The sequence below is a fragment of the Pollachius pollachius genome (assembly GCF_949987615.1).
Source record: "Pollachius pollachius genome assembly, chromosome: 14".
NCBI classification, from domain to species: Eukaryota; Metazoa; Chordata; class Actinopteri; order Gadiformes; family Gadidae; genus Pollachius; species Pollachius pollachius.
In genome coordinates, this window is record NC_136947.1 from 18,158,630 (window position 1) to 18,179,660 (window position 21,031).

General features: G+C 43.6%; 1 protein-coding gene across 1 annotated transcript in view; it reads left to right on the forward strand.

Moving 5' to 3' along the window:
* The window catches only part of dnah9l (dynein, axonemal, heavy polypeptide 9 like), a gene marked incomplete at both ends in the record, with an annotated part of 68,563 nt that overhangs the window by 34,751 nt on the left and 12,781 nt on the right, over positions 1 to 21,031 (forward strand). Inside the window, 14 exons of the mRNA XM_079751531.1 lie at positions 375 to 484; positions 1,057 to 1,219; positions 2,347 to 2,470; positions 4,663 to 4,805; positions 14,384 to 14,545; positions 14,845 to 14,904; positions 15,014 to 15,187; positions 17,030 to 17,176; positions 17,736 to 17,849; positions 18,404 to 18,547; positions 19,354 to 19,536; positions 19,867 to 19,968; positions 20,362 to 20,496; positions 20,729 to 20,902. Of these exons, the coding sequence (XP_079607657.1) occupies positions 375 to 484; positions 1,057 to 1,219; positions 2,347 to 2,470; positions 4,663 to 4,805; positions 14,384 to 14,545; positions 14,845 to 14,904; positions 15,014 to 15,187; positions 17,030 to 17,176; positions 17,736 to 17,849; positions 18,404 to 18,547; positions 19,354 to 19,536; positions 19,867 to 19,968; positions 20,362 to 20,496; positions 20,729 to 20,902 (1,935 nt within the window). The remainder of the gene's footprint in view (positions 1 to 374; positions 485 to 1,056; positions 1,220 to 2,346; positions 2,471 to 4,662; positions 4,806 to 14,383; positions 14,546 to 14,844; positions 14,905 to 15,013; positions 15,188 to 17,029; positions 17,177 to 17,735; positions 17,850 to 18,403; positions 18,548 to 19,353; positions 19,537 to 19,866; positions 19,969 to 20,361; positions 20,497 to 20,728; positions 20,903 to 21,031) is intronic.

Sequence of the window (21,031 nt, forward strand, 5' to 3'; positions counted from 1 at the left end):
GCTACCACATCTGACAGTGGATAGAGGAGATGAATAAAGGAGTGGAAATTAAAAGGATTTCCTTGCCCTTTACACAGGGAAGAACTGTTTAATGAGTGTGTTTAATGTGTGCCCACGTGTGTGTGTGTGTGTGTGTGTGTGTGTGTGTGTGTGCGCACATGCTTTTGAGTGTGTGTGGTTGCGTGTTTGCATTTGTGCGTGTGTATGACTGTGTGTGTGAGCCTGTGTGCCTGTGTGCGTGTTTGCATGTGTGTGTGTTTGTGTGTTTGTGTGTGTGTGTGTGTGTGTGTGTGTGTGTGTGTGTTTGTGTGTGCGTTTGCGATGTGTATGTGTTTGTGTGTGTGTGTGTGTGTGTTTGTGTGTGTGTGTGTTAGGCCTCTGACTGGGAGAAGCTACAGAAGACTCTGTATGATGCCCTGGAGCACTACAATGAGCTGCACGCCGTCATGAACCTGGTGCTGTTTGAGGAGGCCATCCAGCATGTGTAAGACACACACACACACACACAAACACACACACACACACACATACACACACACACAGACACATATGCATGCAGACATAAGTACACACACATGAACACGTTTGGATAATTCCATAAATTAATAATCAAATAATCTCATGAAGCCATACTTCCACTCCTAAATTTCCCAAAAGTCTGAGACAAAAAAAACAACTCAACGTTACTATGACAGAAACCCCCAGACGAAGAAACTGTTAGTTTTTAGTTTTCTCTAAAATACATTTCTTGGGGATGTGTTTTTCTAACCCGCAGTGAATAAAGCAGCTGCCTCTGCATTTCTGAGGTGCTTCTTTCCAAGAAATGCGTGAGCAGGTTTTGATTAAAGATGCTCCCCAGATCCTGCCACAAGCCTGTAAGGGAGAGAGAAGTCTGCTCTCATGAAACAGAACCCAAACTCTCAAGAACCTCTGTGAACATGCCAAAGGCTATAGAGATTGTTTTGGCAGCGACGGAGCCTCCCCCTTTCATCATTCCAGCTCCGTGGTTGCGAGCGAGGTTGAGCTCGCCGGTGCGTGACCTGTCACTTGTCGCAGGTGTCGCATCAGTCGCATCCTGGAGGCTCCCCACGGCAATGCCCTGCTGGTGGGCGTCGGGGGCAGCGGCAAGCAGAGCCTCTGTCGGCTGGCCGCCTTCCTCAGCCTGTTGGAGGTGTCCCAGATCACCCTGCGCAAGGGCTACGGCATCAACGACCTCAGGGTGACCGCACGCACACACCCACACACACAAACACATGTATGTATATTTCTATGAGTGAAAAATCCCCATAATCCCCACACACACACACAAGGGCACGCATACAGCAAGACACGCAGACGCATGTGTGCAGACACACACACACACACTAGGGATGGGCATTTGAAGGCATATCAATATTCGAATATTCGATTAAAAAAATTTTGAGCAACCGGTTAACCGAACTACGGGAAAAAGAAAAAGTGTAGCGCACTCATAATGAAGCCTGAAGGGCTTCTGTGATCTGGCCTTCACTAAACAAATGCATTCATTTTCCATCTATTAGTCAAATATATAAGGAAATCAAATCCAATTTGTTCAATTTACTGAGCATTTTAGAAGAAAAAAAACACTCGAAATCAGTGTGCTGAATGGAATCGAGTTGAATCGAAACCATCATTTTTGACAAGAGTATGAATGAACAGTATTGCATACTTAAGGCACAAACTGAAAATAGATTAAAGTAAATTTAAGGCACAAACTGAATAGATTCAAGTAACTGAAGTACAACAGCAAAAAGTATAAGTAGAATAAGTATAAGTAGCTGAAACTGAGGTTTGCCGGTATAGCCAAGTATTCCAAGTATTGAATGGCATTAGTATACATGTTTAATGAACAATATGTTATTAAAATAGCTAATAAATATATTTAATTAACTTTAGGCAAAAAATTTAAAAAATCCACTACAGCTACAGTCGAATACCCACGTCATTTCGAATAATCGAATAGGCCTACTCAAGTAACCGTGCCCATCCCTAGGACACACTCATAGACGCACTTACACACACACTGTGCTGTAATAGTGGAGGGTTTTTGGAAGTTGGACGAAAGGGTAATCTTTTTAATAATAAAAAGATTAACAATGAATAAATGGATTCAAAGTTATCTATCTGATTTGTATCATGCTTTTTAAGATTCACAGTCAGGCAGTCTGAATATCATACAAGTCACAGACAATTATGGAACAAATTTCATTGATTATGAAAAAAAAATTGAAGGGTCAGAACAGCTTTGCACATGAATATATATATATATATATTACCACCATTTTTGTAATGGTCCATCTCGTGTGTGTTTGGGACGTCCTCCAGAGCGACATTGCGGCACTGTACATCAAGGTGGGGGTGAAGAACATTGGGACCGTGTTCCTCCACACCGACGCCCAGATCCCTGACGAACGCTTCCTGGTTCTCATCAACGACATGCTGGCCTCGGGTTCGACTATACAGCAGCATCTGATGCGTAACACCCCCACGGCTGTCACATCATCTCATTAGTCCTGTCTGTTTCCTGGTTGCTATTTCAGGAGTCTCCTTTGGTTTCTCAATGGCTATGATATCATTCACCTGTTTGTGTGAGGTCAAACGTTGTCATCAAGCTTCTATGTGTGACAACAAGTGTGTTTTCATTAGCCGCCAGCAGTGGAGGGTGGGTTCAGGAGGTCGGCACCCAATTAAAGTTCTTATTCAGAACGGAAGGACTGCTTAATTATCTGCCATCAATGGGAGACAACGGCATCATTATAGTAATAGTTGTGAATCCAGCTCTTTCTGAAGTTGACTGTTGAGGGCCACTGTTAAGGTCAAGCCATTGGTGCACATTAATTAGCAAGGACCTTACTGACATAAGACATGTTCTGCTGTTGTTCTTAAAATAGTAGAATAATCTTTCAGAGTAGGTGTTGCACTAGGATTAATGAAAGCTATTGTAACTCAGGTTATGCAAATAAGTGGCCCACCACAATGAGTGCTCATCCTTTGTTGCATCCATCTCTGTGTATGGAAAAGTTATTATTTGGGGCTGGATAGTATGTGGTTACATTTACATTTACATTTACATTTAGGGCATTTAGCAGACGCTTTTATCCAAAGCGACTTACAATAAGTGCAATTGTTACAATAAGTACATTTGTCATAAGAAGTGAAACAATATATCGCTGTCGGTACAGTAAAGACGTTCATAGAACCAAGTGCAAGTATTACAATCGCTAGGCTAACCCATTCCCCGTGTAAAGCAGCGATAGCAGCTACTGTAGATGCTACACAATTAAGTACCTTGAATAAGTGCAATGTACAAGAGCCAGGACGTACAACATTCAATGGTAGCTGTGCATTGGTTTCTATGCAGAGTCGAGATGAACTCTGAACAGGTGAGTTTTGAGTCTTTTGCGGAAGCTGGTGAGCGACTCTGCGGTCCTGACATCGGTAGGGAGCTCGTTCCACCACTGAGGTCCCAAAACAGAGATATTTGTGATTTTGCTGATCGACCTTTGCTTGCTCTTAGCGATGGCGGTACCAGACGTCCAGCTGAGGTAGTTGAGTGGAGGGATCGAGCTGGGGTGTGTGGCTTTACTAATGCTTGGAGGTAGGCAGGGGCAGTTCCATCGACTGCCTTGTATGCCAGTACCATCATCTTGAATCTGATGCGAGCTATTACAGGGAGCCAGTGGAGGTCTCGGAAGAGGGGGGTTACATGTGAGAACTTTGGTAGGTTGAACACGAGGCGCGCTGCCGCATTCTGGATGCGCTGCAAGGGTTTAATCGCAGAGGCAGGGAGTCCAGCCAGGAGCGAGTTGCAGTTGTCGAGGCGGGAGATGACCAGTGATTGGACTAGAAGCTAAGCTGCTTCCCTTGTGAGGAAGGGCCGGATCCTGCGGATGTTGTAAAGTGCAAATCTGCAGGACCGGGCCACCGCAGTGATGTTTGCGGTGCAGCACAACTGATTGTCCAACACTACACCAAGGTTTTTGGCAGTTGGAGAAGGAGATACAGTGATGTTCTCAACAGTGACCAGTAAGTCCATGTACGGGCAATCTTTCCCTGGTATTAGGAGGAGCTCAGTCTTGTTGAGGTTAAGCCTCAGGTGATGGGCAGTTGTCCAGGTGCTGACTTCTGCCAGACATTCAGATATGCGTGTTGCAATCAGGGCTTTGTCAGATGAGGGAAAGGAGAGAAATAGCTGAGTGTCGTCAGCATAGCAGTGATAGGAAAAGCCGTGGGATGTAATTACAGAGCCCAGAGACCTGGTTAGGCGGGTGTTAACATCCAGACGTAAAGGTCATGGGTTTAATCCCCAATGTTTGAAACCTACCTAACCTACCTGGGTATTCTTGAGCAAGATGCCTGACACCTACCTGCACCTTAATAACATGTATCTTAATATTTATTCAGTGTAATACTTATTCAGTGCAAATGGGTTCAATAAAAAATACATCTTTTTTTTGTTCCTTTCTGTCCCTTTTATGAACCATTATTTATTGTAAGAGATTTAATGGCGACAAAAGAATTTGGTTTAATGGGCATGATGGTAAGACAACATGACCGCAATTAGCCAGCATCTTCAGAGAAGCAATGGGTCTGCGTGATCCTTTTAGTGAAACAACTCACATTTCCTCTCTTGTTCCGCAGGGGACATCCCTGACCTGTTCAGTGACGAGGACGTGGACATGATAGTGACGTCAATCCGCATGGAGCTACGAGGGTTGGGCCTGCTGGACACCAGAGACAACTGCTGGAGCTTCTTCATCGAGAGGATACGGCGCCAGCTCAAGGTCAGGTTCCGCTCTCCCTCGTCGTGAATGTGTTCTGTCACACACCGGTACGAGGAGTTCACATGGTGAGGTCTAGGTCAAAATGGATAATTCTAAGCGAACGGAAATAGCAAATAACATGGGTCCGTGTACCGTGTGTAGGGAATGCAATTAAAACAGTGTGTCAGTAAGAATCCTTGAAACAAGGATTGCCAAATTAACCCATGAACAAAATTACCTGACGGCCTGCCTCCCTTCTGCCATTTGGCTAACCATCAAGACAGCCAGATCACAGCAGAGGGACAGAAATTGTCACAATGAATGTTCCGTCATAACCAGTGGTGTAGTGGTCCCCGGAGAAGTGGGTATACTCTAAATTTTTGCCCTTTTTTAACGCAGCCCAGAAAAATGCCCTGTTTTAGAAACAGTGACATGTGAGACTACTCTATTTAGTTTACCCAAAAATCCGTCAGTAGTATTTGCTCATTGTCACATAATTTCTGCTGCTTGATCTCAGGGAGGAAGGATTATGAAATTACTAAACCAATACTGGCCCACAGACTAGTGAGAGACAACTATGCATTTTGAGTGAACTATTCCTTATTCCTGGAATGACACCTATTCTCTCACTTGGCAAGTCAGTAATTTCTTTTGTAAACTGTGTCTTTGAACAGCTGATTTGCAACACATAGCATGGGCCAGAGTGTGCCACTATTATAAAATTAATATGACTTGATCAGGAGCAGTTTGTAGGCATTACTGGTCACACAGGCAGCCTGCATGAATGTAAAATATAGATGAGGCAAACATGGTGTTTCAGTAATTTTTTGAACATTTATTTAAATAGAGTACTTCAGATCTGAATATGACTCAAAAATGAGTTCACGCTCATTTTTGTTTGACGTACTATACAGAGAATATAGCTTCTGGATAAAAGTTTTGAAGTGATTGACAGAGTTTACCTCATCAACTGCATCTGACACAGCGAGTTCAAGTCTATGGTTCATACAGTGGCATACAAAAAGCTTTGGGAATCTCGAGGTCAGCCTGGTTGCTACTCCTGACTTCTTTCCTAACATGACACTGGCTCCATCAGATACAAATGTTACCCAGTTTTCATGTAGCCACTCTTCTGTAAAGCCAGCATTAGTTAAACAGGTGAGTAACGCCTGTTCTATGCCATCTGCTCTCTGATTTTCCAGTTCAACAAGTTCAATGAACATGAACTCAGGGCTTTCTTCTTGAATTTATGCTTTAATTGAAACTGTCATGACAGCTTTGTGACTTAAAGAAGATGCCTCGTCAATTAGGACAGCCAACTTACTGGATGATGCCATAATGTTACTGACGATTTTGCTCTGCATCTCACTGGCAACATGTTGCATTATTTGTGTTGCACTGTAACGTGAAAGAAGTATTGTGCCCATTTTTAGACCATTCAGTTCCTGCAGCTCGATGAGGCTCTCATGGTCAGTGAAGGGTCGGGTTTTTTTGGCAATATGGTAGGGTGTTCGAAACACGGCTTCAGTTTCCTTCATGTAGGACTCAGTCATAGCCTCCATTGCATTCTCAATGGCAGCTTTGTCCTGTTGCTCTGCCACGTTCACTGCCTGAGTGTGGGCCTTGGACAATGCATGTTTCCTCACCTTATTTCTCAAGGCAGACAGACTTGTTGTTCTACTTCCCTGGCCAGACACTTGAATTTCAAAGTTCATCCATTCTCTTGAGAGTGATACACCTTGCTCCTTGTTGATCCCAATGGAGTTCACACTTCTACAGACCAGACATCTTGTGAAGCATAAACAAACAATGCAAAAATACATACAGACAGTACAAAAATGTATTACTACAGTTACGATTGTCACTGCTTTTTGTCCCCCATCGCTGCTGTTGTCATCGTCATCATCTACTATTAGTGTAGTTGTTGCTAGTGTCGTTGCTGTGCAACTGTCTCTCTCTCTCTCTCTCTCTCTCTCTCCCACCCACCCACCTAGAGCCGAAGGATCTGTCCTAGGTTTCTGCCTCTTAAAAGGCAGTTTTTCCTTGCCCCTGTCGCCAAGTGCTTGCTCATGGTGGTACTGTTGGGTCTCTGTAAATGTTAGAAGGAGTTCGGTCTAGACCTTCTCTATTTGAAAAGTGTCCTGAGATAACTTGAAGTATTTTATCCACAGCTGTATGTGTGCATGGTCCATTTCTTCCACATACATCCAAGGACACACACACACACACACACACACACACACACACACACACACACACACACACACACACACACACACACACATAATATTTCTCTGTGTCCACTGTTTCAGAAGTTACCCAAACTAGCAATCTACCTAAACGTACCCATTTTTTTGTTTTTGGATCCCAACCAGGGGTTCTTGTACTTATTTTTGTTTGGCAGTCCACAAGTCTTGCCAGTCATTATTAATGTCTACAGAAAAACAACAAAAGTGATTGAATTACAGGTTATAAAATAACTAAAGTGATTGAATAACAGGCTATAAATGTAACAAGGGAAACAATGACCACAACCCATTCGAAAGAGTAAAGTTGCATAATCCCTTTCGTTTTATTTATTATTTCCCCCCCCCCAAACAGTCAATTACTATGGAGCCCTGGAGGTGACATGGATGCTGTCTTCATGTAACTTACACATGAAGTAGCTGTAGCTATATCCGTGACTGTCGAGCTCTGATATGTTATTAACATCATTTATAAGGTCCAGCAATACTAATAATAAGCAGTAGTTGACGTCTTCATCCGAAGTTGTACCGGCATCTTTGGCTGTGGGCGGAGAGGCAGCATCTCCTTCTCTGACAGCATCCTCTCCGACGGGGGTGGAGGGCAGAGCGGGCGTCGACGTTAACTGTACCGGTGTAGCATCGCTAACATTAGCTGAACTGCTGGCTGATATTGATTCGCGAGGACGGTTGAAATTGTCAAATGAAATTTTTGTTTGGATAGCTCGCTTCATCTTACCGGATTATTATAGTAAATCATTTAAAGTAAACTTGTAAAAGTAAATTTGTCTTTCGCAATATTTACCTCGGCATGACCCGCCCTTCTCTCCTAGTGGAGCACATTAATGAAAAATCGTTCACTTTGTGGTACAAGCGCCAAATTTGGTACACAAGTGCTTTTGGACCTGCTATCTCATAAAAGTACGTTGCCCACTTGAACAAACAAAGTGGTCACCATTTTTCAAGATGGCCGCCATTCAAAGTGGTTTGAAACAGCGTTTGAACTATATTTTGATTGAATAGTCCTATTCTGATGGTTTATACATTGAAATATGTGTTTTTGCACATGAGAAATACAACTCTGCATTTAGAAAATCAAAATTATTGAATATTATGATGATACAATGCGAATTAAATGAAAAAAACACTCACAAACAAAGACATTAGTTTCACTTAAAGCTTTTGGACCTGTAAGCTAATTGTAGGGGAGGCCACGTAGAGGCTGTCTTTGTCTCCCCCATTTTTTTTTTTTTTTTTTGTATAGGCTATTTTTTTTTTATTTTTTTTTTTTTAATTTTTAGATAACGGTATAAAAACACAGAAAAGGTGTCAAAGCATAGGCTGCATGTTTTACGATCCAGAACTTGAATCAACATAACTTAAAAAATAATAATACAAATATCCAACTCAAACATTCAACTTAAACTTGGTTGTTCTATTTTCTTAGCCCTCACATGCACAGGCACACAACTGTGTGCACTTCAGGCCGAAGCGATAGCATTTGCATCGTCCTTGGCATTCAGTCTTGCAGCCACATTTTGTCAACTGCTCACAAGTCTGAGCAATGGGTGGAAGGGTTGTCCAGAGAACTTGCCAGATCTGACCATCTTTTTGCCAGCCCCAGTTGGCAGGACTTTCAGTTTGCATTTTGCACACTGTTGCTTGGCCCCATATGCAGGCAGCTTGGAAAGCAGACCGTTTCACATGCTGAACGAGGGATGCGCTTATTGGTGGAATGGCATCATAAGACCTTTGCTTCCGAGCAAACAAGTCCAGTCTTGCCTCATCAACCTTGCATGTAGTACTTTGCTTGTCATACATGGTGATGACAAACTTCTCAAGGATGTTGAGGTCTGCATCTTCTATGATAGGTGGGTATTGGCTGAGCTTTTTGAAGACAGGACTAACTTCAGGGCAAACCTCCCATGCTTGCCATGCACTTTTCTTGCTTTTACCACGGAAAGCTGACACAACATCGCAACCAGTGAAGGCATGGAAGAACAGCATGCCACTGGATTTCTCTGGGCCAAGATTCACCACCATATCATGAATTGGCAACCACCTAATGGACTGACCCTGGCCAAATTCTATCCAGATCTTTTCCAAGCCTGCATCCTGAAGAGTCGCAAAAACATTGACTGCAACCACAAGAATATCTGTGTCGCATGCCTTAATCAACACAGACTTTATCTGTTGCTTGGCTGCATGAAGAGCATGTGTGAAGATTCTGGAGTCAGCTTCTTCGTGGTTGCAAGGACTTAAACCTTCAAGGCTGATGGGTTTGTTTGAAAGAGCCTGCTCTCCTTTGGTCACAACTACGACATTGTCAGGACACAAGGTCACTATCTTCTCTGCTAGGAACCCAAAGAGTTCAGTCTTGTTTTCATTGTCTCGCAAGAAGCTTTTCCAGTTGGGCGGTAGTTTGGTTTTGTCGGTCACTCTACGTCGACCTCCCTTACCTCTGTTTGACCTTGTTTCAGCCTTCAGGCTTGAAGTCCAGTAGACATCAAAAATTATGTCTGTTCGCTCATACTTTGATGAGTATGCCTGGATCTTTGGAACTACATCTTGGACAGCATATTCCTCAAAGGTCTTTGATGTCTTTGGAGACAATGAATACACAAGAGAGGAACCATCAATGATAATAGCACCACATTCTGGTTGTTTGTCAGGAGGAGAAATGGTAGCTTCCAAAATGTTTGCAAGCTGAGACTTCTGGCCGTAGTAGAGTTTCCCTGTGTCGCTCAGTGCTGCAGGGAAAGACTGATTCTCATGCTTAAAGAACTCAAGCAGGTCACACTCTCGTGATTGGCAGGATATAAAGAGCTGTGAGAACAGGCGACAGTCATCTTTGACTACCTGCTTCTTCATGTCACTGCAAGCTGAAGCTGCTTCTTGGCAAAATAAGTCAACTTTGTTCTTTTTAATCGGCCTATAGAAGGAAGTCTCATCACCCAGAGCATTGAAAAAATCTCTGAAGGCAACTTGACCTTTCTCAAAGTGAGTTCTTACAAGCTCAGCAGCACTGGGATGTGCAATGTTTTTTGTGTCCAATGTGAGCAGATCTTTGGACTCTTCCTGAAAAGGATTACCCAGATCCTTCATCACAGCAAACAACCTCTGGACCTTGTCAGTGAAGGACTTCTGAGACTGACGAGTCTGCTCATGATGCCTGATATCTTCAGTTGCTTCATTGACCTCAGATGCCAACTCATACTGGTTGACTAACTGGTTAACTTCTGGTCCAGACACCATCCACCGCCTCAGTGCAGATGGATCCTCAGTAACTCCAATGGCACCACCATCACCTTTAACAACTGCATTAGCCTGCTCGTGAGCTTGGTCAATGGCTATGCCTGAGAACTCCCTGTGAGTCTTGTGGACCACAAACTTTCCCAGCTGAAATTCATTGAAAATCTGAGGGTGAGTTTGCTCCAAAGAAACCATGTCTCTGAGGTGAATGGGGAGCCATCGAGCATAGTTCACATTGTTGTTTGCAAAGAAGAAGGGGATTAGAGCAGACAGTGCTTGACAATACAAGTTGAAGTTAGCCTCTCTGAAAGACCTGACCAGCGAGAAGATCACCAATTCCATTGACAACACAAGCTCCCAGAATTGAAACTGAGGACTCTCCTTCCTGCACTTCTCACACCAGTCATTGAAATTCAGCGCTCGATCATTCTGTTCTGCACAATGGTACTCATATGCTTCCTTTCGGAGCATGTACAGACAGCATGCTGTAACTTGGTGCATGTGGCGTGTTCTTGTGACACTTGAGGCAGAAAGAAAGGAGTCAGCTGTTCCTGAAGAGGCCACCCCAGCCTCCACAAGAGCACCTGTCCACCCACTACTCTGAAGCAGGGTCCCAAGTGATCTGAATGCAGCCATCTCTATGTGGAGACCGCCAAACATTACAACAAATTTGTCCTCACCATACAGGTCAGGCCAGTGCCACTGGACTTGTTTGGCAATAGAATAAATAGGCTGGTCTGCAGTTATCACAGGGACCTGACCAGGGTTGAGGTGTGCAATAGCATCCCTGACTTTGTTCATGGTATGCCTCACTGTGGCAATAGAATGGGCCTCATCGCGAAGAAGGGGGAAGAGTGAGGTAATGCTCACATCAAATGCAAGACCTCGCTTCTTCTCTGCATGGTGAGCTGACCAAGTGATGTTAACCTCATCATCTACATCTTGTGTTAGGCTAACCTTCTGCAGCCATTCATATTCATTTGTCAGGAGGAGAGTTGGCAGAGTTGCATATGTGACATTGCCCTTTGGAGGAGATGGCTTCTTTTTTGTGAAGAAAGCAGGGTGGACATTTGTATAGGAATCAGGAAGTTCCGGGACTTTCTTTACACTGCTGTTCTTAATAAGAATTGGTTCTCGAACTTCGCCTTGATTTTCTGATGATGTATGTTGGAAGATGGAGATGCTGGTTCCATGAAATGATGAAGTCGCAGTTGTAGATGAAGGATTTTGATCGATGTTATCCATTGCACTTGTGCAGAAGAGGCCTTTTCTTAGTTTGGGGGGACAAACCAGACCTTCTTCAATGTATCTGTTTACAACTGCATCTCCCAACTGAGCTGATATGTCAAGTACTCGATTATATGGAATACTAAGACCATGGTCATGCAGCATTTCCACAAGGTGTCTCTTTCTGGTCTTAGCATAAATAGACACCCCTATATAGACCGGAAATGGGGTTTCCCTGCCTCTGGAATGCCTTTGTGTGGCAGCACCTTCTTTGCACTTGGCAAAGCAGTTGTATTGAAGGAGCTGAGCCATTGCCAGATCATTTGTAGTCGCTCCAAATTTCAGCTGAGATTTTATATCTGCCCCATGTTCAATCATACAGACAAACTGAAGTAGAGCTGGAGAAAAGGAATCGTGCACTGAACTCTCATAGAGATTGCCCTCAAACTTAGACTTGTGATTCACCATGTGCCTGCGCAATATCTGGGCAGCTTTGGCGAGAATAATGGCATCAGCATCGGATGACGCTTCTGACAAGACTGGACCAACATCTTTTTCAAATGCCAGAAGTATATCTCGCCCTTTCTTGTAGGCTACAAGTCCAGGTATCTCTGCCAAAAGCCTTTCTTTCAGTCGGGTCGCATTCACATCAGGTAGGTCTGTCCCAAACTGCTTAAGTCTCTCCCTGTAAAGACTAACCAATTCAGCAAGTCGGAACACAGAAGGCCCATCACTGTTTGTTTTTTTTGCCTCAATGACATAGGTCAGAAGTTCAGAGAACACCAAATGAAAGGCTTCCTTTTCTTGAGACGACTGGATTTTTTCTTGTTTTTCCGCTTTAATGTGTGCCCTCTCTCTGTGATACAGGTCCGTTAAGCAAGACCAGTGGTATTTAAGTTCTAGGGCCACCACATCTCCGCCACTCAATAATGCCAGAAGCTTTCCGTCATTAAGGTTACGAGCACATTCATTGAGCCTCTCATTCAGCTGCATGGTCATGGCTTGTCGCATCTCTGATGTTGGTTCCATCTTTTCGCATAAGAAACACTGCTGTACTTCAGTGCTAGCCCTTCGAATTTTTTGATGTCCTTCACCAGGATCATTTTGAGTTTCAGCTGCTCTTTTAGTGGCACGCTTGAGTTTGTAGTTGCTAAACATTTTGCGACAATTTTGGTGATACATTGCACCGTTTCGCCTCAATGTATCCTCAATGCCACCTCCATCATCCAATCTGGATGTGTCTAACCTGATGGGCAACAGGTTGATTGCCTGAAATAGAGGTATGTTTTTGGCTATCATGGAATAGCCGTCAGAACTACACTCATAACGGGTAGGGGGAGACTTCAACGCTGCTTTTGTATCTGTCTGACAGAGGCAACACTTGCTCCAGTCAGTTTTAGTAGCACGACTCAATGGATTATCGGCAGACATCTTATACAGTTGAAGGTCGAGGGATTATCCTTTTACCACCCAAACATACAAAATATCATAGCACATTGGAATATGGGATGCAACTAGGTTCAAGTATCTGGTTCCCTACACCTAGCCCGATCGTTCATCCAGTGCCATAAATCCCGTGCGATCTGTACACCATCCAGGTAACTAAAGCCCCGTTACCCTTGGCTCGGCTATCCCGCGCTGGCATATCCTGTCAATTCAGGTGCGGCTATCTAACTACAATACTACAACTAACTAAACTTCTAGTTGAGTCTATACAGGGGCTTATTAGATAGCATTTGGGACACTAAAGTATACTACAACTACAGTGAGTACACCACTACAACAGTTAGTAAACTACAACTACAGTTAGTACACTACAAGCTGACACTGAACCCCATGCTGAGTCTCACAGCAGTGATGTCACCAGTGTGCCCTGGTTGTGCTTTGACATCACTCTTATAAAAAATTACTAACCAATAAATGTTGACCACAGAATTTTAATGAATTATCATTTATATTGCTAAATTAGTACTTTTATTTCAGTAAAGAACGCTTGTGTTGCTGTATGTGTGTGTGTGTGCGTGTGTGTGTGTGTGTGTGTGTGTGTGTGTGTGTGTGTGTGGTGAGTGACAGTCAAAAGTTTGGACACATTTTCACAAATGATTCACACAAAAAACACATCCCTCAGAATTCTGCTGATTTTCACTTAAGATCATTGCAGAAAATTGAAGAAAAAACGCGAAAACGCTACTTTTTAGTCATTTAATAGCCATTATCTTGAAAATTGGTGGCCATATTGGAATTCAATTGACACCATCGAGTTATTCCAGTCATAATACATTCATTTTGATGCTTGGATCATTAACATTCTTCTGTTAATTCAAGTTCTACCTCGAAAACCTTTTTTTGGCGTTTGACGAGGCGGCCATCTTGAAAACTGGCGGCCCTCTTGGATTTTCAGCTGGGCAACGTACTTTTATTAGAAGGTATGTCCTGGACATCATTTGTACCAAATTTGGTGCTTGTACCATGAAGTGAACGATTCGGCTCAAAAATGGACTTAAGCAGCCCCACTATCCCTCCGATTGGCTCATTTGTCGTCATGCCTACAGTTAACCAATCTAATCAGTAAAGGCAGCGAGTATTAGCCAATAAGAGACAGAGTAGCTTGGGTCATGGCTTCACCATCCTAAGAAAAAAGTGGGCGATTTGGCTTGCAGATACTACTGAATGGTGCGCATCTGGGGGGATTTAGAAGTGGGTATACGCAATGCTGACTGAAAAATAAGTGGGTATACGCCGTATACCCGCGTATACCCTGGACTACACCAGTGGTCATAACCGTTCTTCCACTTAAACTATTGTCTTACTCCAATGCACCATGACGTAATGTACCTTCTTCCTCTTCCATCCGTCACTCCCCTCTCCATCGGGAAGGTGGTCCTGTGTTTCTCTCCGGTGGGCTTCACACTGCGGACCCGGGCACGGAAGTTCCCGGCGCTGGTCAACTGCACCGCCATCGACTGGTTTCACTCCTGGCCCCAGCTGGCCCTTCAGTCTGTCAGCTCCAGCTTCATTGAGAAGATACCTGCACTAGAGGTGACTCTGCACTCCATATCCTGTCTTCTACACCCAGCCCCTTCCACACATTGCTATTCAATATTCTATTTTATTTTTTCACTTTGTGCTTTTGTCTAAATGAAAATGTTATTTGACATTGTTAATGTAGGATTGAGGGAATGCTGTAGGGATTGGGCATCAAACGCAGTACCTTTTGGCCTGGAGTCCAACACCCTTTAATGTCCCTCCTATACTGCACATACTGCAGTATTTTTTATACTATTTGTATGGAGTAAATCTTGTACCAGATGTGTAAGTACCATGTGTTTGTGTGTCAGCCCGATGTCCGAGCCTCTATCAGCGAGTTCATCTCCTTCGCCCATACCAGTGTCAACGAGGTAAGATAACCATTCGTACTTATACTAATAAGAAGTCATCATATTGACAGTATAGAAACTTGGCGTCCCTTATCATCGGTATAAATCAGTTTTGGTTCATATCTCTCAGGTGAGTGTGAAATACCAGCAGAACGAGAAGCACTTCAACTACACCACGCCCAAGAGCTTCCTGGAGTTCATCAAGCTTTACAGCCACGTGCTGGGTACCAAGCGGACAGAGCTCACCCAGAAGATGGAGCGGCTGGAGAATGGCCTGCTGAAGCTGCAGACCACTGCCGCCCAGGTCAGACTAACACTGTATCAGACTAATACTGTATCAGACAAAGACTGTATCAGACTAACACTGTATCAGACTGACAGTGTATCAGACTAACACTGTATCAGTCTGATACTGTCTCAGACTAACACAGTATCAGTCTGATAGTGTATCAGACAAAGACTGTATCAGACTAACACTGTATCAGACTGACACTGTATAAGACTAAGGGCCCTATCTTGCATCCGGCGCAATTGACTTAATCACTGGTGCATCTATCGTTGCTAGTTTGCAACTGGCACAGAGTGTTCTTTTCCCTCCAGCGCCACCCGTCGGTAAATTAGGGAATGATCTTGCGCCCCAAGGGGCGGTTCGGCGAAGGAGGAGGCGTGTTCTGGCGCAAATGTACCCTGGTGCTATTTTGCAGTTTCAGAAATCACTTGCGCCACAAACCAGGAAATACCTGGTTTAAAGTCAGTGGCGCGTTGTTCAGATGCTATTTTAAGGGTGCATGCATAATGTTGCTTGTGCACCTCGCGCATACACTTTGCTTCTCTCATCTACCTAGCCACACATTCTTGGTAAATTATTTGGCAAAGAACAGCTGATACAGCGGTAATAAGCTGTACTTTTAAATCAATGCATCTGCAAACACCGTACAGCAAACACTTATTTTCTTGAGACAGACATCGTGTACATGCCCATAACTTTTAGGATTGATGAGTAATTAATCGTGAGAAAACATTGTTTTACCGCGAGTAAGTGTTAAAAAGAATGAATTACTGCGGGGTGAAAATTCATGTGCATCTGTCTCATCGGAGACTGCAGACGCGCTGTCAAAAAATCAACTCGTCAGATTCAAAATGCGCTCATGGCTCTTAAATGGGATGGGAGCTGGCACTCTCATTGGTTTATTGGACGTTACGCCCAAACCACACCTATGGGTAATTAGGCTACTTCAGACCAACCCTTTTTAGATTTGCGCCTGACGCAAGAGTCATTTTTGCCCCGGTAAACTAGCGACATCGCCATAGAACCGCCCACAAAGCTACTTGCGCCTGGCGCTTCTCACTTGCATTTCAGATCGTTAAAATAAGGCCCTAACACTGTATCAGACTGACACTGTATCAGACTAACACTGTATCAGACTGACACTGTATCAGACAAATACTGTATCAGACTGACACTGTATCGGGCTAATACTGTATCAGACTAACACTATATCAGACTAACACTGAATCAGACTGACACTGTATCAGACTAATACTGTATTAGACAAAGACTGTATCAGACTGACACTGTATCAGACTAATACTGTATCAGACTAACACTGTATCAGACTAACACTATATCAGACTAACACTGAATCAGACTAACACTGTATCGGGCTAATACTGTATCAGAGTAACACTGTATCAGACTAACACTGTATCAGAGTAACACTGTATCAGAGTAACATTGTATCAGACTAACACTTTATCAGAGTAACATTGTATCAGACTAACACTGTATCAGAGTTGGATGGCAGAAGAAAGGCCTGCTGAAGCTGCAGACTATGGCCGCCCAGGACAGACTAACACTGTATCAGAGCAGGATGGCTGGAGAACAGCCGGCTGAACCTGCATATTACTGCAGGCTAATACTGTATCAGTCTAGGATGGCTGGACCCAATTTGTAGTTTCTATTTCTATTAGTCTAGTTTATATTTGAATATTAATAACAGAGAGGAAGTATTAGTATTAAAAATGTCAATTTTAAAATAGCATTAAAATGATTTTTCTGATTTTGTTGTAATTCTTTATTGAATTTAGATTGTATTTGTCTTAAATCATTGTCTTGGTTTAAATCCTCTGCCTCCTGTCCCTCCAGGTGGAGGACCTGAAGGCCAAGCTAGCCGTTCAGGAGGTGGAGCTGTGGCACAGGAACACAGACACAGAGGCCCTCATCTCTAAGATAGGACAGCAGACAGACAAGCTCAACCTGGAGAGGGCTGTAGCCGACGAGGAGGAACAAAGGGTGAGAGAGAGAGAGAGAGAGAGAGAGAGATAGAGACAGAGACAGAGAGAGAAACAGAGAGAGGGAGAGGGAGAGACAGAGAGAGAGAGAGAGAGGGAGAGACAGAGAGAGAGACAGAGACAGAGAGAGAGACAGAGAGAGGGAGAGGGAGAGACAGAGAGAGACAGAGAGAGAGAGAGAGAGAGAGAGAGAGAGATACTGTAAATAGAAGTCTCATTAACATTGAATTACTGTATTCCTCAAGGAGCTGTATCATTTCATAACCCTTTGATCGTTCAGCAAATAATTAAATCACATTCAGCTAATAAACAGCATATCAGCGTAGCAAAGCATTACCAAAAAGCATATGATTATAATGTCAAGAATTTATAACATGATACTCTAAATCCCTTTGATACCAAATGTTCAATGTTTTTGTATAAAGAAAAAGTCAGACATTATTACTAATACACAACAAATACAGAAAATAACAGCAAAATCAAGTCAAATGAGGTCAAAGCCATGACGCACGCAGCCCCGCCCCCTAACGTGTCCGCGCTGCGACCTTGGGCCGCTGAAGGTGGCGGCCATCCAGGCGGAGGTGACCAAGCAGCAGCGGGAGACGGAGGAGGACCTGGCCAAGGCGGAGCCCGCCCTGCAGGCCGCTAATGCAGCCCTCAACACGCTCAACAGGGTGAGCTGTGGGCCGCCACAGACCCACACACACACCCCTCCACCGTGACGGTCGGCCGCACAGGCAGGGGGCCGCACGTTGGACCGGTGGATTCAAATGCCATTCTTCAAAAACGTTATGCATTATATCTTGAATTATGATATGTATATTCTGCACATTATATATAATATATGTAACGTTCAATTTTTTTTCATATATGAGATATATGCCACTCTGCACACTGTGAAGTGAATTTTTAACAAGTGGGTCGATCAGCACTTATCTGTACACTTGATTGTATGCCCTAATCGTTCTCGGGCTCTTATATAAATGTCTGCTAAACAACCCTTATGTATATATATAAAAAACATTATGTCACGTGTGTGTGTGTGTGTGTGTGTGTGTGTGTGTGTGTGTGTGTATGTGTGTGTGTGTGTGTGTGTGTGTGTGTGTGTGTGTGTGTGTGCGTGTGTGTGTGGGTGTGTGTGTGTGTGCGTGTGTGCGTGTGTGTGTGTTTGTCTGTGTCTGTGTGTGCATCTGTGCGTCCGTGTGTGTGTGTGTTCCTCGCCCCCCAGCTGAACCTGACAGAGCTGAGGACGTTCCCGAACCCCCCCGTCATCGTGACCAACGTATCGGCGGCGGTGCTGGTTCTGATGGCGCCGCCCGGACGAATCCCTAAGGACCGCAGCTGGAAGGCCTCCAAGGTGGTGATGAGCAAGGTGAGGGGGAGATGGGGCCAGGGGCCCCGGGGTCAAGGGGGCCAACACTGCAAGAGCGAAGGTCGGCCTTCCTTATTGAAGACACTCACCTAAAATGGCGTTCATGTCAGGGGAAACTGCTACACTGCCAAGGTAGGGGTTGGATTCCCACTCTAATAAAAGTATTTTAAGACACTCTGAACTTGTTGAAAAATGATGATATAAAAAAAGAAATCGAATCCTGCAATTATGAGAAAGCTGGCTTTTTACATTTTCAATTAATGCAAAGACACTTCTGCACTTTATGACTGAATTTCCTTTATTGGGAGGACAGGTATGACACACCTATGCAAACACACACACACACACACACACACACACACACACACACACACACAAACACACACATACACACACACACACACACAGACACAGACACACATGCACATACACATACACATACACACAGACACTTTCTTCGATTATTGGTATTCAGTATTGATTTCCATGTGTTCATTATAGTCGTTATATTGTGGTGTGTGCACAAAATGGACACTATGTGACCCTTGTTTAATTTCATCGTCAACTATTGCTACATTTTTTTGATGATAATATTGTACAAAATATATGAGAAAAATAACAAGAAAGTAATATAACATTTTAAATCAAAAGATATATAAGATTACGTTTTATATTATTTTATAATCTCATCAAATAATTCATAAAAGAATGCCCTCTTATTTTAATATGTATATTAAAAAACATTTTGAAAAAATATAGAAATTGATCCTACTATACAGAGATGTTTGATGTGTTGTTATTTCCAGGTGGACGATTTCCTGCAGGCGCTGGTGAACTTTGATAAGGAGCACATCCCCGAGGCCACGGTGAGGTGTGTGAGGGACGAGTACCTCAAGGACCCCGAGTTCAACCCCGACTTCGTCAGGCTCAAGTCCTCTGCCGCCGCCGGCCTCTGCTCCTGGGTCATCAACATCGTCCGCTTCCACGAGGTACCGCCCACACACACAAACACTCATCAACATGTGCAAACATCAACACATTACGCTATACATGTTATTTCAGAAAATTTCCAACAAAGAGTACTGTGTTCATGTTAATTATTGCCCCTTTTCTTCGATTGCTGCCTTGGACAGATGTATGTAAGTGGACAGATTTATGGTATTTACACACAATACACCGTGATGCATTAAAGATCAACATTAAAAGAATACTTTCATCACGTCACGGTTCATTTAGAATCCTTTAACAAAAATACTCTGCCTGTGGGTGCGTTTGTTTGTGTTTCCATTCGTTTGTGTGTGCGTTCTTTTTGTGTTCAGGTCTTCTGCGAGGTGGAGGTGAAGAGGTTGTGTCTGTCTCAGGCCAACGCTGATCTGGTCGAGGCTGCTGAGAAACTAGAAACACTCAGGAAGAAACTGACCGTGAGCTTTATTCATGTCCTAATGTCCTCTGTATGATACTATCTTTATTTATTACTAATTATTATTTTTTCTTTTCTTCCTTCATCTCTCTGTGCAGTTGTATATAATTTAGCAGTCATGAAAAGATTTTTGTCCACTTAAATCCACACTATCTAAGTTTTACCATCCACAGCCTATAGTGGTTTGAGTTGTTGCTAAAATCATAACCATTTCATTTTCACAGCTTTGTACATTAACAGCTTTGTTAATCCAACACCGTGAATGAGCTCTTTTGAATCTTGAGAAACCTTCTACTTACTTTTTGAATTAAGTAAATAGCAGTAGAATTTATTGCAGTATAAAAGTTAGACGGTGCCGGTTCAACACAACCTTCCCCTTCCCACACTGTGCCAGGAGCTGGACGCTAGCCTGGAGACGCTGACATCTGCTTTTGAGACCGCCACCTCGGAGAAGCTGCGCTGTCAGGAGGAGGTCAACCGCACCAACAAGACCATAGAACTGGCCAACCGGCTGGTCAAAGGGCTGGAGGTAAGCCTGAGATCAGTGTGTCTCCCTGGGTCATCTCAAAGTCTTCATAATTTATGAACACCTCAAGTTGGCAACATTTCTGTAGTTTTTAATGGGCAAAGTAAGAAGGAGTAAGTAGAAGGAAAATGGAACTTAAGTAATTCTTGAAACGATATCTGAGAAGTTTTGTCAGGAAAACTAAACCAACTGTGTCCATTGTTATTTCTATCCGTGATGGTGATGGTGCTCCCAGAGCGAGAATGTGCGCTGGGCCCACTCTGTTGCTCAGTATCATGAGCAGGAGGCCACGCTCTGCGGGGACGTCCTGCTGACGGCTGCCTTCATCTCCTACGCCGGCTCCTTCTCCAAGAAGTACAGGAGAGAGCTCCTGGACAACCTCTGGATGCCCTTTCTCCGCACTCAGAAGGTCTCTGCACCAAGCTATCCTGAATCCGGAAATGTGGAACCACATTTCAGGAACCTAGTCTATCTAGAATCTGCTTTAAGTAGATGTAGGAATATAAATACCTGACTAAAAACCTAGAGTCTTTTGGTT